Below are 21,132 nucleotides of genomic sequence, written 5' to 3'. Positions count from 1 at the left end.
TCTTTCTCTGGATGCCTTAGTTTGAACATATTTATGGCCTTAGTATTGTAAACTTGTATCTTAATAAATTCTCTTTATAAAAGCCAATTCATTTCTAAACATTTCTTAACCCATTTCTGAACAAACAACCCATTTCTGAGCAATATTTCTTAACAATCCATTTCTGAACAAACTAAGCAGCATGGCTAAGAGAGATCAGAATAAAGAGGTTATTCTGGAGGTGCTCTTATACAAGCTTCAGTTAGATAGTGCTAATTGTCATGGTTTGCTAAACCCCAACCAACATCACTCCTGTTAACTCTTAAGAACACCTAGGGCTTGAACTGAGACTCTATAAAAGTTTCATGCATTAAATTTGCTTTCCTGGAACCTATAATTTCCAGAGGGTTCCTAGGCCAGATAAATCCTGAAATCTAGAGGGACCAGTCTCCTCAAGATTATGAACTAATTAAATTCCCCTATCCTTTAGTGTCAACACCCCTTCTCAATATGAAAAAGTCAGGATGGGCATTGCCTAAGGATTCCAATAGACTGGGAAGGATCAAAGGAGAAGAAGTTATAAAAGAGAAAATAGGATTTAACAAACAAATATAAGTGCTGAATCAGTATACTGGCATTTCTTCTAGCCTCCAATGTTTTGGAGCAGCTAGAAGGAAAAAGCAGAAATAGTGAAATAGTAAACCATAACAAACTCTAAAAAAATTTGTTCTGTAACTACTTGTTGAAGTGTACTCTGAAAATTCCTTTTTTTTTTTGTATAAGTTGTATTTCACACACACAAAAAATTGCTATCCATTTTGACGCATATAAGCTGATTAATTTTTATAGATAAAATTAAAACTTAAAAGACATTTTAAGCAACATTTCCTTAAGCTCTCTTTATTAAGGTTTCCCAATTTTTTTACCTGACTAAATTTAAAGAATATGCAAGGAAAGTTGTCTTATACTGCTGTCTCAATTCCCTTCTATTAAAGCTCTGGTATGCTTCAATTCCTCAAATTCTCTCCAGAGTGCTCAATGAAAACACATGGACCTCAATTACCTCAGAAATCATTATATATGTTATATTTCATTTTGGGGGGAGCTGTGGCTCCAGCATAGAAAGTATCTGGTGTTCTTAAAAGTAGGTTTTCTTAGGTAAGAGGTCCAGGAAATACAGTTTGACTCCCGCCCAGGTTGCTTATTACGTTCCCTATGCCACCCTTGGCACATTCCTACCAAATCGATGCTCAATCTGGTAAGTAGCATGTTTACCTTGTCTTTTAAGCCAAATTATAGGAAATAGGTTTAGAAATCAAGTTCATTTCAGTCATGACAGCATTTGATGGATTTCTATAAATACTTAATGAAACAGTTATGAAGAAATGTAAATTAGCAAAAAATACATTTTGTTTTGAAACTTAAAAGCCTGTCCATATATTCTCCTATCTATAAAACAGAATAGGTTTTGAAGGGTGGGGAAACCATTTTGTAAGCTAGTAATTATCAGCTACACTAGTTGACTCTGAAGATAACAAAAAATTATGATTTTTTTCTTACAACTCTAATTCATATATTAAACTAAAATATTTTAAAGAAAAATATTGATCAGAGTCTCTAAATGAGTCTTATTTGCTATCCATACTGCATTTAAGGCTTAGACATAGTTAGTTTTCATACTCAAAAAAAAAACAAAAACAAAAAACTTAAAACTTGACACTTCCCTAAAAATATTCATTAATTTAGTCAGCTAAAGGTATAAAAATATACATATGACAGGGCATGACATTTTGTTGGTTTGTCCCAGTTAGTGTGATACACCAATAAATCCCAGAGAGATCTGGACAGTGAATAAAGAAGTATTTCCAAAGTCCCCTTGGGGGAATGGCAAGAAAGGGGAAAAATTCAACTTCCCCATTTAGAGAATTCCTGATATTCTCAAAAGCAGTGGGGACAACCAAATCAACAGGCCAAGCCCTCAATCTTAGGTTTTGTCCATATGAAACTTTTCCCCAGAAAGGAGAAGTTAAGCCTACTTAAAATTAGGCCTAAGAGTCACCCCCAGAGAAACCTCTTTTGTTGCTCAAAGGTGGCCTCTCTCTCTAAGCCAACACGGCAAGTGAACTTGTTGCCTCCCCTTCTATGTGGGACATGACTCCCAGAGGTGTAAACCTTTCTGGCAACGTGGGACAGAAATCCTAGGATAAGATGGGACCTGGCATCAAGTTATTGAGAAAACCTTCTTGACCAAAAGGAGGAAGAGAGAAATGAGACAAAATAATGTGTCAGTGGCTGAGAGATTTCAAACAGAGTCAAGAGGTTATCCTAGAGGTTATTTTAAACATTATATAGATATACCCTTTTCAGTTTGTGGTGTACTGGAGTGGCTGGAGTGAAACACCTGAACTGTAAAGCTATGTTCTAATAGCCTTATTTCTTGAAGATAATTGCATAATGATATAGCTTTTACAATGTGACTGTGTGATGTGAAAACCTTGTGTCTGATGCTCCTTTTAACTAGGGTATGGATAGATGAATAAAAAGTATGGATAAAAAATAAATAATAGGGGGGCTAATGGATAAAATAAATTGGGTAGATGAAATACTAGTGGTTAATGAGAGGGAGGGGTGAAGGGTATGGCATGTATGAATTTTTCTTTTCTATTTCTTTTCTGGAAGTGATGCAAATGTTCAAAAAAATGATCATGGTGATGAACACACAACTATGTGATGATTCGGTGAGCCACTGATTGTATATCATATATGGAATCTTTGTATGTTAAGAATGCTTCTGAGTTTGTATGTTGTTTTATTGATAAATATATATTTTTAAAAACAGAATACACTTTTTTTGTTTTACCACAAGCAAAATCTATTCATAAAAATTCATTTGCTGCTATAAATCTCTATCTTACTGATATTAGTTAAGGACAAATGAACATACGTTTTAAGAGTGTTCTGAACAAACTAAGAAAAAAAAGTAAACATAAGACCAAGTGTACAGAATTTTACCAAAGTTCAGAAAAGAACTAAAACACTTTGGACACACGATTCATTTTTCATCTAGTGATTTTGAAGAATTTTGAATTTACATGGATGGAAATCCATTTTGAATTAGTGACATACCACAGAATTAAGACAATTTTAAGTGGACAGACTAAAGGTACAATACCAGCCGATATAAATGATACCACAATATTTTAATTCAGAATGAATTTCTATAGCACCAGTGGCTATTTTCTAATATACCTAAGGTTATTTTCAATGTAAAAGAGATAAATAGATAAAACAAATAAGAAACTTATGAAAATGAAAAGAATTCAAATATTTTAGAAAACCAATTGCATGAAAATATTTTAAATAGACTCAAAACAGATCAGACAAGTACCGTTTAAAAGTAGTGCAACACTGGGTAACCTCTGTACTGGTCGGATAAGAAGTTCAACTAGGTTTTGGCGTCCACATTCTGGTTTAGCTTGGTTTATCTGAAAGGAATTAATTTATTCAATAATAAAAGAGAAAAGGTTTTCTGCAAAGATTTGACACCATTTACTGGATTATACTCTATCATTAGTGGCCCTGATAAGATCTAGCAGGAGAGAAGTGCTCTCTGGCAAATTTCTGGGGCCCATATCTTTGGGGGCCTGAATGACTTTCTGGCCAGCCAAGAGTTCAACTGTTACTTCAAATAGAAAATGAATTGCACTACCCACCCTATGTATCCCATTGTAAGTTTCTCTTAAATATTCATCATTCATAAGACAAAAACAGTTTTAAAATATTAACTATGCTGAACCCTGTGGCTAAAAAGAGTAAATAGAACATTTGAAAAAAAGAAAACATTAAAGGCAAAATAAAAACTCGTTGGAAAATTTTTAGATGTGTGAAAGTCAAAACATACCAAAAAAAAAAAAAAAATAGGTATCTAACATTCACATTCACTCAGCTGCCTCTTGATCTCCACCACCTAATACGTTAAATCTTCTGAAGCTAAACATCACTACCACCTTCCAGGTAGCTAAAATTAACAAATAACATTACGATATCTTAATATGGATTTTTTTTTTACTAAAGTTATAATTTACTTAATTTCTCTGCAATTTTTAATGTAATTTCTTCAAAAATTATCCATATATTTTTATTTAAAAGAAATAATTATTACCTTCAGAAATGCATGAAATCTTGGTTTCTGTTTTTCACATTTAATAATTGTTTCCTTGCTCATTTCAAAGAAGTTTACAAAAGGAGGGTAGATTTTTACCAAGTCCTTTGACTAGAGAGAAGGGGGAAAAAATCATGCTGATTTGTTATGCATGTTGTGCTTAGACAATGAAACTTAAAGTCAAGTAATCTGACATAATGGACACAAATATTTAAAATAAAATTCTTCTCAAGTTAAATGCAAAAATTTATTTTATAAGCTTCACAATAAAGTTCATTGCTAAACAAAATACATCAACTGATACACATAGCTAAAATTTGATAAGCAAATAAAACCAAGAAAGAAACAAAAGTATATTAAAGCTTGTTTTATTAATATAAACATGACATGAAAATTACAAAAGCTCGTATAAATAGTATATTCAGAAAATAGTGATTAAGGAAGACACTTATACAGAACCCAATTTTTTTTCGTTAAAAAAAATACATGAAATTATTTATTAAAAGATCAAATATATTATGAAAGAATTGCAAACAAAAGGAAAATTGTCTTGGCTAACTGAGGAGACTAATAAACATCAAAAAGATATGTAGCAATAATTTGCATATTTGACATCTTCAACCAACAAGAAAAAAATATCTAAGAGACTATATACATGGCAAGGAAGTTGGGAGGAGGTCTCAAAAGACAAAATAAATGTGTTAAGAAACTTCAAATAAGACTGAAACTTATAAATCCCATTCAAAGGGATGAACCACAACACCACATTCAAAATTACTTTATTTCTATTTTATACATTTTTGTGATTCTTATGCAGTTCATTATAAGGTTTTGCACAGAGCAGACAGAATGACAGAAAAAGTGATAGATAAGGAGAAAAAATATAGAAATTATTTTTTTTTACAAATCATTAATCTGTAGCCAATTTCTGCAAGGAAAATAACGATATATAGTAAAACAATTATAGCATAGAATGACAGTGTTGCTAATGATAACACTGAGTTATCAAGAAAATGTTAAATTATATATAGAAAGCATGTTTCAGAACACTTATTATTTTTATTCACACACAACTACGTCAAAGTTTTAAAAGTTCTCACATTTAAAGAGGTAACTGTCATGTATGTGGAAAGCCTCTTGTGAAGGGCACACCATTCTCTGCTGGTTCTTGTTGAGGTAATACTTTAATCTGAATACTTACAAAAGAAAATACTTACATATTTAAGAAAGATGTCACCAATGCTTTTGCTCTCATCCCAATTAATCATAAGGTCTTCAAGATCATCCTGAAATAGCACAAATTAAAACATTTAAAATAAAAGTTGACAGTCTTTTATATATCTTTTAGTATTCCTGAGATCTTGAGGCCATTATAATGTAGCAGATTCTGACTACTTAGATTAGAATCCTGCCCCTGATGCCTGACAGCAATGTGCCCTTGAGAGCAACTTACTCAACCTCTATGTGCCTCAATTTTCTGTTCTGGAAAATGAGGCTAATTATTATTCTTACCTCACAGAGGACTAACTGGCAATATTTATAAAGCACTTAGCAGAATCCCTGGCAAACACTAAGTGCTCAATAAACTATTATTAACTATATTTTGCCATATAAATATTCAATATAAACTAAGGGGGAGATTTTGAAAACTGTGATGCAAAACATAAATCTTCTCTTAACAATATAACATATTTAGCAATATAAAATATAAGTATATAACAATATACCTTTTTAAAGCATACATGGACAGTAATATCATTAACATGAAAAAGCCTCCCCAGGGAATCAGCAAATAAATGGACAAATTCCACTTGCTTTAAACTGTGGGAGGCAATAGAGACTAGAGAAAGACTCCACAAATGTTAAATCAAAGAAAAATAAAAGGTAGGAAATTTCTGTCTGGGACCTGGTGGTCTAATCCCCTTCCTCCCACTTGGTCCCATATGGCTTGTGATTCAGATTAAAGTATTAGGAGTCACACAGAGGCAGCGGCCTGGGTCCCTCCCACGACAGAGAGTCACTCACAGTAGACAGTTAGAACCCACACATATTCAAGCACAGGACCCAAGTCCAGAGAGTCCTTAGAACACAAGCTTCTAAGGCATGCTGCACACAAAAAGGAACACTGGGAGGTAGAGAGAGCAGTGGATACAACCAGCAGAAATGTTGACAAGAGACAAATTTACTATATCCAATTTACGTTGGCAGGACCACCTAAAGGTAAAACAGACTTTTCTGGAGTGTCCTACCTTTCTAGGTTGACCCCATCTGATTATCTGGGCAGAGTTGGGATACCTTAACTACAAAAAATAACAGACATAGAAACACCTCATAGAAAAAAAAGTGGGTTAAACTGCACTGCTATAAGACAGGATGGGTCTCAGAACTGAAAAATTAAAGGGAAAGGGGACACTGGGTGAGGGAGAGAATTTAAACAAATAATAGGACATGGGGAGAAAATTCTGCACAAAAACAAAAACAGGTCAAGATAACCAGAGAAGGAAAAGAGGAAAGGAAGCTTTCTCCTGGAGGTGAAACAACTACACAAAAAGTGCAATCTTAAAAACTGCACGACATATTCAGGGCAAGAAGCAGACAATGAGTTGATAAAATCTGAACAGTTAAACAAGGGCTCTACTAACAGTCTAAATAAGTTGGACTAAGTCAAAAAGCCTTAACACAAAGTCAAACAATAAAATCCTAGCCAAGAGTTTGTTCATATGAAACTTAACCCCACAAAGGATAGGTCAAGCCTACTTAAAATTAGGCCTAAAAGTCACCCCTAAGAGAACCTCTTTTGTTGCTCAGATGTGGCCTCTCTCTCTCCAGCCAACACAACAAGCAAACTCAGGGTGTGAACCTTCTTGGTGACGTGGGACAGAAATCCTAGAATGAGCTGAGACTCTGCATCAAGGAATTGAAAATTTTCTCAACCAAAAGGGGGAAGAGCAAAATGAGACAAAATAAAGTGTCAATGGCTGAGAGATTCCCAACAGAGTTGAGAGGTTATCCTGGAGGTTACTCTTACGTATTAAATAGATATCACCTTGTTAGTCAAGATGTAATGGAGAGGCTAGAGGGAACTGCCTGAAAATGCAGAGCTGTGTTCCAGTAGCCATGTTTCTTGAAGATGATTGTATAATGATACAGCTTTCACAATGTGACTGTGTGATTGTGAAAACCTTTTGTCTGATGCTCCTTTTATCTATCTTATCAACAGACAAGTAAAACATATCGAATACAAATAAATAATGGGGGAACAAATGTTAAAATAAATTTAGTCAAGTTTGTCAACTTTAAGTGTGATATTGGATGTAAATTTTGCTATATATCTTTTATTAAGTTGAGGGTGTTTACATCTACTCCTAGTTACCTGAAGATTTTATCATAAAATGGTGCTGGATTTTTTTAAATGCATTTTCTGCATCTATTGATAGGAACATGGGTTTTCTTCTTTTTGTTGATGTAAATAACTGTGGTAGTTAAGCTCATGTGTCAAATTGGCCAGGTTATGGTGTCCATTTGTTTGCTCAAGCAAGCATTGGCCTGACTGTTACTGTGAAGATATTTCATGTATTTAAATTATATCTATGACTGACTAAATCTACAATCAACTAAACAGGCTACCTTCAACAAAAAGAGAAATCCAATCCAATCTGTTGAAGGCCTTAAAGGTAGAACTGATGATTTCAAGAGTCAGAGGGAAAACTTTCCATATTTATATCAACCAGCCAGCTTCTCCAGGGGACTTATTAAAAAAACCTTCATTGGAGTTCCCAGCTTGTGGAATGCCCTATGGAATATGAACATGCCCATTCTCATAGCTGCATGAGCCAATTACTGTACTAAATCTCATAAAATTTACATACTGTAAATAAATAAATAAATAAATTTAGATTGAAATGCTAGTGATCAATGAAAGGGATGGGGGTAAGGGGTATAGCATGTATGAATTTTTTTGTTTTCTTTTTATTTCTTTTTCTGAATTGATGCAAATGTTCTAAGAAATTATCATGATGATGAATATGCCACTATGTGATGATATTGTGAATTACTGATTATATAAGAATGGGGGGATCAAAAGTTAAGAATGTTTGTGCTTGTTATATTTTTTAAAAAATTTTAAAATTAATAAAAAAATAATAAAAATGCATATATTACTTCTTCCCTCCAATGTTCTGGAGCACTAGAAGGAAAAATCTGAGATGGTGGAATAGCAATCCATGACAAAACTCTGGGATCTGTTCTGTGACTACTTGTTGAAGTGTGCTTTGAAAACTACTGCTTTTTTCTTTATTTCCTTTGTATATAATGCTATATTATACAATAGAAAAGTTGAAAAAAAATATATCCTAGCCAAGAGAGAAACTAACAGTAAACTCATAAAGATAATCAGATACCTGGACATAAGCAAAACATTATGAGTCATACCAAGAAACAGGAAGATATGGCTCAGTCAAGGAAACAAATTAAAACTTGAGAAGAGACACAGAAGTTGAAACAACTTCAGTATAACTGTTGAATCACTATATTAATATTTCATCTAGCATCCAGTCTTTAGTAGCAGCTAGAAGGAAAAATCTTTGATGGTGGAATAGCAATCCATGACAAAACTCTGGGATCTGTTCTATAACTAGTTGTTGAAGTGTGCTTTGAAAATTACTGCTTTTTTTTCATTCTTTGCTTTGCATATGTTATATTTTACAATTTTAAAAAAATGTAAAAAAAACAGCACACCTCCCAACAAATTAAAGCCCAAGACCAAACGGCTTCACAGTTAAATTCTGCCAATCATTCCAAGAAGAATTAATACCAATCTTGCTCAAACACTTCCAAACAATTGAACAGAAGGGAACACTACCTAACTCATTTGATCAGACCAATACAACCCTAATACCAAAACCAGACAAAAATACAAGAAAAGAAAATTAAAGAACAATTTCTCTTATGAATATCGATGCAAAATCCTCACCAAACAGCACATGAAAAGAATTATATACCATGATAAAGTGGGTTTTACTGCAGATATGCAAGGTGGTTCACCATAAGAAAATTACTTAATACATCACATTAACAAAAGGAAGGGAAAATAGTATATGATCCTCTCAAATGATATAGAAAAAGTATTGAACAAAATCCAGCAACCCTTTCTTGATAAAAACACTTAGAAATCTAGAAATAGAAGGAAATGTCCTCAAAATGATAAAAGGGCCTATATGAAAACCCACGGCTAACAACACACTCAATGGCGAAAAGATTAAAAGCTTTTCCTCCAAGATGTGGAACAGGACAAAGATGCCCACTGTCACCACCGTTATTCAACATTGTATTGGAAGTTCTAGCCAGAGCAGTTAGGCAAGAAAAAGAAATAAAAGGTACCCAAATTGGAAAGGAAGATGTAAAATATTCACTGTCTGCAGATGACATAATCCTATGAATAAAAAGACCCAAAAATCTACAACAAAGATACTAGAGCTAATAAATGAAGATGAATATTAGAGCTAATAAATGAAGACAAACAAGATGAACATGCAAACATCAGCAATATTTCTATATATTAGTAATAAACAATCTGAGAAGGAAAGAAAGAAAAAAATTCCATTTACAATAGCAACTAAAAGAATCAAATATCTAAGAGTAAATTTAACTAAGGCTGCAAAGGACTTATACACAGAAAACTACAAAACATTGCTAAGATACATCAAAGAAGGTCTAAATAAATGGAAGGATATTCTGTGTTCTTAGATAGAAGGCTAAATATTAAGATGTCAGTTATACCCAAATTGATTTACAGGTTCAGGGAAATCCCAATCAAAATTCCAATAGCCTACTTTGCAGAAACAGAAAAGCCAATTTTTCAGTTGTTCAGAAATAGACCTTCACATCTATAACCAGTTGATATTTGACAAGGCTGCCAGGTCCACCCAACCGAGAAAGAATAACCTTCAATAAATGGTGCTGGAAAAACTGGATATCCAACATGGGAAAGAATGAAAGAGGAAGCCTACTACATATAAAAATAACCTAAAATGGATCAAATACATAAACATAACAGCCAGGACTATAAAACTCCTAAAATAAAATGTAGGGAAGCACCTTCAAGATCTTAGGGTAGGCAATGGTTTTTTAGACTTTATACCCAAAACACAAGCAATGAAGGAAAAAAATAGATAAATGGCAGCTTCTCAAAATTAAAAGCATTGGTCAATAAAATGAAAAGATAACCTGTTCATTTTACTATGCAGAATATATAAAAAAATCCTACAGCTCAACAATAGAAAAAAAAATTTAACAATGGGCAAAAGACGTGAATAGACATTTCTCCAAAAGGACATATAAATGGCTAAAAAGCAGATGAAAAGATGCTCAACATTACAAGCTATTAGGGAAATGTAAAACAAAACCACAATGAGATATATCATGCCATACCCACTAAATGGCTACTATTAAAAAAAAAGACAAAAAGCTACAAGTGTAAGAGAAGATGTGTAGAAACAGGAACACCCATTCATTGCTGGTGGGAACGTAAAAATGGGTACAGCTGCTGTGTAAGACAGTTTGATGGTACCTCAGGAAGCCAAGTATAGAATTATCATGAAGCCAAGTATAGAATTACCATAAGACCCGGCAATCCCACTATAGGTATATACCAAGAAAATTGAAAGCAGGAACTCAAACAAATACTTGCACAATGATGTACATAGGGGTATTGTTCATCATTGGCAAAAGATGGAAATAACCTGTGTCAATGAATGGATAAACCAAATGTGGTGTATACATGCAATGGAATATTATTCAGCCATAAAAAGGAATGAAGTCCTGATGCACATGATAACATGGATGACCTTTCAGGATATTATGTTGAGTGAAATAAGCCAGACACAAAAGGACAATTGTTTCATCTCACTGATCTGAACTAATTTTAATGAGCAAACTCACAGTTAGAATCTAGAATATAGGTTACCAGAGGATGGATTCCAGATACAGAATGGGGAGTTGATAATAAATTTGTACACAATTTCTATTTAGTTTGTAAAGTTTTAGAAATGGATGGTCGTGATGGTAGCACATTATTGTAATTATAATTAACAGAAATTTTAGGCCCTATATGTTACTATAGTAAAAATTAAACATAGGACTGTACAACACAGTGAACCCTATTGTAGACAATGGACTATATAGTACAAGTATAAGAATTTTCTTTCAGGAATTATAACAAATGTACAACACTTATATAAGGTGCTAATTATAGGGTAGTATATAGAAAACAGTAACGTAAACTATGGACTATAGTTAATAACACAACTGTAATATTCTCTCATCAGTTGTAATAAAGGTACTACACTAATGCAAAGTGTCAACAATTGGGGTATATGGGAATACTGCATTTTTTTCCATGATTTTTCTGTAAACCTACAGCTTCTCTAAAAAATAAACTTTCAAGCAATTTAATATTTGTTTAAAACTTTACATAATTCAGATTTGTCTTTTTATTGGAATATGGAATAAACGTTGATATGGGCTCTCTTAAGGAGAAAATACCAGTTTTGCTCAAGCATCACATAGGAAAAATAAGAGGAAATAAAGCTATACTATTTTTAAGATTTCTGCTAAATCGACCCAAAAATTATATTAATGTAAGAGATTAAGAAATAACAGGCACTCATCAAAGGAAAATCATTAAAAAGAGGATAGTAATGTCTTATATGGTTTTGGCATTTATATGCCTAGAATAGAGAAATGAATTAAATGACCTCTAAGTACCTTCTAGTATGCTGGTTTGAAGCTATTATGTACCCCAGGAAAGGCCATGTTCTTTTAATCCAGTCTTGTGGGGGGATGGTTAGGTTATTTCAATAGAGATACAACCTGCCCCATTCAAGATAGGTTTTAATCCTTTTGCTGGAGTCCTTTATAAGAGGATAAAAGAGAGAAACGCCTCAAAAAATTTGGAAAGAAAAAGCCCTAGGAGGAGCTAAGAGAGGAAGCCACTGAGGCCAGAAGCTGAAAGCAATGAAACCTGGTAGAGAAGGACCAGTAGATATCACCATGTGCCTTTCTATGTGAGAGGTGTCCCAGATGCCAGCAGCTTTGCTTCAGAGAAGGTATCCTGTTGATGCCTTACTTTAGACATTTTCATGGCCTTAAAATTATAACTCAAAGCTCATAAATCCCCATTGCTAGTACAGTATTGTTGTTTCAGCAGCTTTAGCAAATTGAAACATCCAGCTCAACAGTTTTTCAAACAAACTGACACAAAACAAAAACCTAAAGAGCAACAATAGTAAGAAAGATAATACTAGAACCCACACATCTCTCAGAAAAGACTTCATAACCTTAATTCCTTATTCTCAGGACAAGTCTAAATGAACAAATAGGCAAACGATAAACATTAATAAGGCACTGAGACAAATCAGTCAAAGGAAAAGTATGAGAGTAAAGTTTTAGGTACAAAACTTATTTAGCTAATTGGAAGGGACTGAAAAATTATAATATATATATACACATATACACACACATATATATACACAGGGCAAGCCACAGTGGCTCAGCAGGCAGAGTTCTCGCCTGCCATGCCAGAGACCCAGGTTCGATTTCTGGTGCCTGCCCGTGCAAAAAAAAAAGAAAAGAATTACTATGAAGCCTAACATATTCAAATTTACCTTTATCTTGGTGTGCACATCAAAGATATCTGGAATGCTACCAAAAATAGTCTTAATCTCTTCAGGTGCAAGGATAGGCCCACCACGTTGTCCTTCCTCTTCTAAGGGAACTTGAAATAACTTACAGAAAAAAAAAATATTACTTTAAGCATCATGAGAAAAAGAGTATTTTAAAAAGCCCTAAAATATAGATGAACTAAAAGGACATGCTGGTGGGGAAGAAAAAATAACAAAAAAAATAGATAGCTATCTCAAATTTTAATATATCTCCCTTTTTCTTATAACATGTCATAAACATGTTACATAATTTTAGAAGCTGATGAAAGTTAATAACAGGTTTACAAATCAAGTATTAAAATTGTTAGTATGATGCAAGGGTAATTTCTATTTTTTCATTCAAGTTACTAAAGAAAACAACCAATCAGTTATTTTCAGATAACATAATTTACATAATCTAAGTACTAAGTGTTCTAGAAATGAAAGCATAGAAACTTGGTTTCAGATGATGCCACTGATACCCCCTTTCCCCACTAAAAATTCTTCTATAACTTACAGATGACATTTCACCCTACTTAAAGACTTTGATCTGGCTTAGGTAGTCTTAACTCTGACTGTATCCATACACCAACTTCACCTCCTTCAACCACCCTTAAATTCTAGTCATCTAGACTATATAATACCCTGAATGCACATATTTTTAATTGTCCTTATTTTTTGCCTAATATCAAATACACTTCCCATTCATACCCTTTGAATGTACTAATCTTACCTATACTTTAAAATTCACCTCAATTGTTATCTTCTTTATGTGTTTTTTTCCCATTGCAAACATTGAAAATTCTAGCCCAACAGCTTCCCTAAGCTGGAAGAGTAGTGAAACTCTCTCACCTCACAAATCTCTTACAACCTTCACTAAACCTCTCTTAGGATGCTCATAACCTTTTATTTTACATTATATTTAGGTGAATATATTTTATCTCCTCTTCCAGTCTTAGATCATTTACATCTGGAACCCTCTTTTAACACCTGGCACAGTACTTTGAATTAGGAGCCACTTAAGTATTGTATAGAATACTAAATAAAGAAGCTGCTGGCTATTCATTTAACTTTGAGGCTAACTTAAAATTAAGTTATTCCATATATAATTCCAAAAAAAAAAAAGAATATATTCATTCTAAAATGAAATTTAAGGGAATCAGTATCATAAATTTAGGCTACATCTTTAAAATATAACATTCAATGAGTTTCTACTAAACTAAGTTGTTAGTTTATAAATTAAAACTTTTAGTTGTATAAAACTTTGTCTCCAGTAGTATAGTTTCCAGGGCTTTTAAAAAAAATCTTAGCTAATTGATATGCAAATTTGAATTCTGAAACTTTGGTGCATTTTACCATGACCTGAAAGGATTTACATTTGTAGGTAATAAATGCTACCAAAGTTCATGAGTAATATATGCCAAAGGGATTTTCTGCTACTCAACTACATTTTGGCTCACTTTATATATAAACTTCAACAAAAACCTCATCTAAGATGATTTCCCTTAAGGAAACTAACTTAAAATAAGTAGAGTTTAATATAGCAGAGGGCACCTCACAAAACCTCGACTTCCACTAAACAAAAAATTAACTGCCAAGAATAACCTCTCCATGTTCAAGAAAGAAGTCTTTCCATTTCTTACATTTTGTATAATCCATATTAATGGGATAAGCAACTAAAGACTGTTATCGACTGGACCCTAGTCAGATTAAGAATTCAAATAAAGATATGTCAAAAACTAAACCCAAATCAGAAACTCCCAATCATTTTTTTAATTATATGCATGGTAGTACCAACTTTTTCTGACAGTATATAGACACTACCTTCTACATTACCTAAACAAATTTATGTCTTCTTCCTACAGACGCCAAAATAATATCCTACTAGTGTGCCTTTCAGAACTCAGTTTATTCTTTACATATCTCCTATAATTTCCATCCTATAAGGATTCATTAGAATTATTTTTCTTCAGAAACAACTTTAAAATAATTCACTGAAAACAATGAGTTAATATTTATTTATGTCTAACCACTGTATACTTTAAGAAAACCTGACATACAAAGGATTACTGAAAACAATTATTGACAACCATATTCATCCACAGCTTCACTTAGTCTCTTCACATACATACAACACTAATTAGAGCATTCTAGAACATACACATTCTTAAAAACTTATCTACCACTTCCAAACCTACATTCAGTATCTTGATGAGAAATCTACAAAATTCTTAATTACACTCAGTCCACTCTAAGATTATCCTCTGAGGATTCTTCTTTCTTTAGAATCAAAACAAAAGAATTATGCTATTTCTGGATTAATAAAACATTATTACAGTTATAACATTTCCTTAATGCCAGTTTTGGTTATATTTTTTCATTTTTAATATCTATGCACAAATCCTATGCCTATGTATTTTCTCATAAAAGTCATTTAGATTTTACTTAGCAACACTAGAACAGTAATCATTTGCAACCAAACTTACACTCACCTGAATAATAGTTGCTAATATATTTACATAATTACTTTCAGTCTGATAAAGCTCTTTTGCAACTTGCCACCTAGCTGACTGCTTTTGAGGAACTGGAGTAGAATTTTTAGAAGACTTAGTACAAGACTTTGGTGTTTCTGAAAGGTACAAAGAAAGAAAGATTTAATGGAAGTCAGAAATAAGTACCAAATATTGTACTAAATATTGTACAGATGACAGAAAAAGAGGGTAAACCTACTCATATACATGTTAATTATATATAATATATATAATTAATTTAATGCTAATTTCCTTATCAAAATAATTGTACTGTAATACATACATATATAGATACACACACACACATATATATACATACATGTATATGTCCCTGTATTTTGGGAAACACATTAAAATCTTTAAAGGTAAAGGAACAAGATGTCAGCAACTTATGCTGAAACAGCCCAGATATAAAAATATACGTGTGTGTAAACAGAGAGATTAAATAAATAACAAAGGAGATATTTTCATTTTGGGAAATCTGGCTAGAGGATATAGGAAATCTTTGTATTTTTTTATAGTTTTTCTGCAAATCTAAAATTATTTCAAAATATAAATTTTAAATAATACAATAAAATGGGAGAACATGTAAAAATATCTCAAGTTAGAAAAGGTTATTACGATTAAACAATAATTACAACAATAGAAAACCTCATATGAATAAGGTCCCCCCCAAAAAAGTTCCCAATATTAACTTTAAATTCACTGTCAGTTCCAAATATCTTCAATCCAAAGTAGAGGTTTAGTATACTTTATATGTATTTCAAAAAAGAAAAATTTTAAAAATACAACAAAATGTCATAAAAGCTCAAAATACATTTTCATATCAATATAGGTAGAATACTTCAACATTATGTAAGGAAACAATTAATACCAAGATTTTCAATAGGAAAAGGAATATATAACATACAATAGGAATGACATGAAATATAAATGGTATATATTCCTAGTGTATCAACTTTACTCAATGGTAAATAATTTTTAAAAGTTTACATTAAAACTAGAATGTATACTCCAGAGTTTTAAAGCACTCTTTAAAGATAACAGATTTCTATGGAAGTTCACACTTGCCATAGAGTGTTTCAGGCTGCATCCATCAAACCCAGAAAACTATGCCCTTACAGGGTACTTAAGTGGGAAAATTTTGAGAAATGCTATCCTAATTTAATTATACCTTACACAATCAGGATCTACAAACTAAGGATTCTATTTCACACAGTATCTAATGTAATATGGATTTCATGTATTAATTTGTAATATGTATATACTGAATGTACGTGTCCCTAAAAATTAACTAATGGGGAAAGATAAAAAAAAAATTGAGCTTTATTAAAAGACTGATACTCAACTGATTCAATTTTGGATGCTACTTCATTAATATAAAATGAAAACTTTAAGTATTACAACACGGAAAGTAAAATCACAATCTAATTTATCCCTAATTCCCTATATCCTTCTGTTTGTAACTCTTCTTTCCTTTCCTTCCTTATCTTTCTCCTGTCCCCTAAACTACATATTCAAGCTCCAGTCCTTCATGATCAGCATTAACTACCCCACACCCTTTTCATTATGATCACATAACCAGTGAACTCTCAGAGCTACATATTTAACCATCATACCACTCCCAAGCCTGTTCAAATGGACATCTCTACCTAAATGTAACCTCGACTTCTCTAAAACTGTACTGTTGCCCTCCAAAAACTAAACTCCCTATAAATCCATTTATGCCAAGGTAACATATTTCTTTCATCTAATAGGCTGCCAACATCTCTTCCTGTTCTGTTCCTATCACTCATGTCTATTACTGTTTCTTCAATGCTTCTTTTCTTTCCAACCACTATCTACTCTGGGTCAGCCATTCTCACCTCCTGGCCTATGTCACAGTAGTACATTACTATATTGTCTACCTGTCTCTAAACTGCCTTTCTTTTAGTCATTCTTCAGATCAATCCGCTACAAATTACCTACTCAATCAATTACTCTGTTGTTCAAAGAGTTGCTAAAGAAAATACAAAGTTCAGACATGCCAGTCTGATTTCTAAGTTCTCCTGTATTAGGCCCCAATTAAATATTTCTAATTTAACTATTACTTCCCCATACTCCAAAACTGACCTACACATTGTTTTCTAAAAATTCAATTTGTAAAGCCTCATATATAGCTTTGCTCCTCTTTATAAACTCAAACTCTTCAAACTTTTCTAGGGCTATCTAAAATTCACTTTCAATTCTTTCCATGAATATTTAGTGATACCTACTCTGTACTGTATACTAGGGGTAAAGCAAAGAATAAGACAAGGTTCTTGCTCCTTTACAGCTTACATTCTGATGAAGCAAATCAAAAAGAAGGCAAATAAAAAAGATACCTTCTAAAAGTGATAACTGCTACCGAAGACAACCAGGTATTGGGTTGGTAGAAAGGAATGATAGGACAGGAACTTACCCTTAGAGAGAACCAGCAGGATTTGTGTGAAGAATAAGGAACAAGTACAAAGGTCCTAAGATACGGATGTGCTATAAACATTTACGAATGACAAAAAACAATATGATTGAAACTTAAAGAGTATTATTAGAGAACATGGTATCACATGAAGTCAGAGGTAGGTGAAGGCAGGATTACATAGGGACTTGAAAGCTACAAAGTTATTGAATGATTTTAAACAGAGGGGTGATATGATCTCATTTATATTTTTTAAAGACCTCTCTAGATGTTGCTTACAGGAAGGCAAAAAATGAAAATGGAGAGACCATTTTTGAGACTACTGAAACAGTCTAAATGAGATACTTTTTACAGAGAAAGCTGATAAAGGAATTGAGGAGCTGAGAGTTGTGGAGAAAAGAGTTCTTATTTATTATGCTAAATTTAAGATGTTTATTAGATATGAACAAAGAGATTTCAAGTAAGCAGTTGGAAAAGAAAGATGACAAATTTGGAAGCCATAAGCATATAAATGTTATTTAAACCCCAGGGATTAAATGTGGTCATTTACGGAAAACAGTAGAGAAGAAAACACTGACTCAGGAGTAAAACTGAACATTTAGAGTTGGAGAGAAAAGTTCAGCAAAGAAGGATGAGAAATGAGTAATGTCACAAAAGCCAAGAAAAGAAAACTTGTCTAAGAAGTAATAGTTGTTCACATACTGAAAGCTGTTGAGTGCATGGAAATTGTCCATCTCCAGCAAGAGTAATTTTATATAGCAATAGAGACTGAAGAACAATTGGAAAGGATTGAAAAGACCATGGGAAGCAAAGAAATCTGAAATAATGGTACAGGATAATTATTTGAAGAGTACTGTTATAAAAGGGAATGGAGAAATGGGCCAGTAAGTAGAGAATATCAAGAGGTCATGGGAAGGTTTTGATATTTTGTTTCTTAAATCTAGAAAATACCACATTGGGTTCACAGGCTAAAAACAAAGAATAGAGGGAAATTAAATGTTATGGTTTGAGGCTGTATGTACCAAAATTTTTTTTTTTTAAATGGTTCTTAAATTTAATCCAATCTTGTGGTGTAAACCCATTTTAAGTACGAATTTTTGATGAGGCTACTTCAGATAAGGTGTGACCCACCTCATTCAGGATGGGTCTTAATCCTGCTACTGTAATCCTTTATAAATGGAATGAATATAGAAAGAGAAAACCATGGAAGAAAGAAGCTGAAATCAATGAAAGCTGAAAGAGAAGGGAGAGACAGCAGACACTGTCATGTGATAAGCTAAGGATGAAGGGTCCCCCAGCTAGTCCCAGAGTGCCACAGTCTTGGGGAGAAAGCAGCACCCAGAAAATGCCTCTATTTGGAATTTTTCTAGTCTCAAAACTGTAAGCTAATAAATTCCCATTGTTTAAGCCAACCTATTTCATGGTGCTTGCTTCAGCAGCCTAGGAAACTAAGATATAATGATAAGGAGAGAAGGTCTAATTGTAGGATTCTTCCTGTATCAGCTCAGCACAAAGTGAACTCACGCTCCTGACCTCATTGTGTGTATTTTCTCCATAATTTATGTAACATTCTCTGTTTAGCCAATTTTAAGAATTTGCTTTTTGAACAGCTCTATCACTCTCTACCTATGTGACCCTGGGCAACTTACTTAACTTCTCAATGCCACACTCTACTTGTGAGTAAAATAAGCAAAATAAACCTATCTTATAAATACACAAAATATATAAAGTACTTATTATATACTAAGCAACTACTAAAAGGAAGTATTATCATGCTTAGCTTTTCATGTGCCTTTTCTCCTCAGCTAGAACAAGTTATTAAAGGTGGATATCCTTTCATATCCACTATAGTACGAATTTACCTATATTCTAACAATCATCCCATTCTATTAAGTATTAAAGATCAATTTTTTAAAATATGAATTACCTCCATAATTAATGCTAGATTCTGGTGTATTGGAGATATCTAAGAGTGACCCTATAGAAAGGGAATGTTCCGCTGATGGGCGCTTACGGGGAGGGAATGGTGACATGTCTGTCTCTCTTGACAGCTGAGCAAGTGTGTCTTTTAAACGACGCCTCTTTCGATTGCTATTTGGAGTATGTAGAGAAAGTAGTGACACTGATTTCTTGAGCTCAGGAGTATTAGCCTGCAATCAAAAACACAAAAGCTCAATTTTACTACTGAGACAGGAACAAAAAAATATAAGTCTGACAAAATCTGGATTTTGCACAGTAATTTTAAAACCCTACACTCTATCAGGTAAATCAGAAGCTTCATAAAACATAACAGTCAAGGGACCACTGAAATTGCCTAACCTCTAGCACATCACTCTTTTTCTTCACAGTCCTATCACCATTACATATTCCTCTGTTTGCTTCTTTACTGTCTACTCTGCCATTAGGTCATAAAATACACAAGAATAGCAACCATACAAATTTTGTTCACTGCATCCCTAGCATTTAGCAATCCTTGGACATAGTGCTTTCCAATACTTGTTGAATAAACATGATTTATAAGAGATGTCTCCCTAACTCTAAAGCATACTTGTTAAACTTTATCTTAAGAACTTTTATGTTGAGCAAAGAAGAGTCTGAAGAGAGCACAATATGGTACCTGTTAAGATTTTTGTGGATGCACAATAAATCCCCATCTCATCCTTGATACTCCTTTAAAAATTATTAAATCCCAAACTGAAGTAGATCTTCCTTTAAGCCTTCTTCTATACTTTATTCCACATTTTGTTGAATGATACAGCTCTCTTCACCAAGATCCAGCAGTAAGGCTGGATTTTTCTTTGCCTACATTCTCCTACCAAAGTCATCTTGTTATTGTATCATTCATTTAACACTCTTCAATGGATACCCAGTATTTATGGGATAAATTCCAAACTCTTTAACATATTGAACACTTCTTGATTCTGCCATCCCATTTATTAGGCTTTATCTTTTGGACTTCTTTCCCATACTCTTCAGATGTCACACTAAACTACTTGCTAATTTATTGCCCTTTCAAATGTTCATACACTTTTTCCCACCTGCTGGTTCTAACTTGAATCCTCTTACTCCATTAGCATAGCATTATGAATTGTATCACGTCCCCGACAAAGATATTCAAGTCCTAACCCCTGGTCCTGTGGATAAAAACCATTTGTGAACAGGATCTTTGAAGATGTTGTTAGTTAGAGTGAGGCCAATCCAAGTCAGGGTGGACCTTAATTCCAATCTGATAAAATCCTCAGAGGAGAGGAATTGTGGACAAGTGAAGGATACAGATGGGAAGAGAAATGGCCATGAGATGGAGAAAGAGGTTGAGTTATGCCA

The 21,132-nt window shown here is 33.2% G+C and overlaps 1 protein-coding gene across 1 annotated transcript in view; it reads right to left on the bottom strand.

Moving 5' to 3' along the window:
- The window catches only part of ECT2 (epithelial cell transforming 2), a 102,455-nt gene that overhangs the window by 54,633 nt on the left and 26,690 nt on the right, over window positions 1–21,132 (bottom strand). Inside the window, 6 exon segments of the mRNA XM_077161060.1 lie at window positions 3,368–3,464; window positions 4,142–4,252; window positions 5,359–5,427; window positions 12,805–12,924; window positions 15,333–15,469; window positions 19,736–19,958. Of these exon segments, the coding sequence (XP_077017175.1) occupies window positions 3,368–3,464; window positions 4,142–4,252; window positions 5,359–5,427; window positions 12,805–12,924; window positions 15,333–15,469; window positions 19,736–19,958 (757 nt within the window).

The sequence above is a fragment of the Tamandua tetradactyla genome, chromosome 5, assembly GCF_023851605.1.
Source record: "Tamandua tetradactyla isolate mTamTet1 chromosome 5, mTamTet1.pri, whole genome shotgun sequence".
NCBI classification, from domain to species: domain Eukaryota; kingdom Metazoa; phylum Chordata; class Mammalia; order Pilosa; family Myrmecophagidae; genus Tamandua; species Tamandua tetradactyla.
Note: the sequence above shows the minus strand (reverse complement) of the source record. Positions and strands in the feature narration are given on the sequence as shown.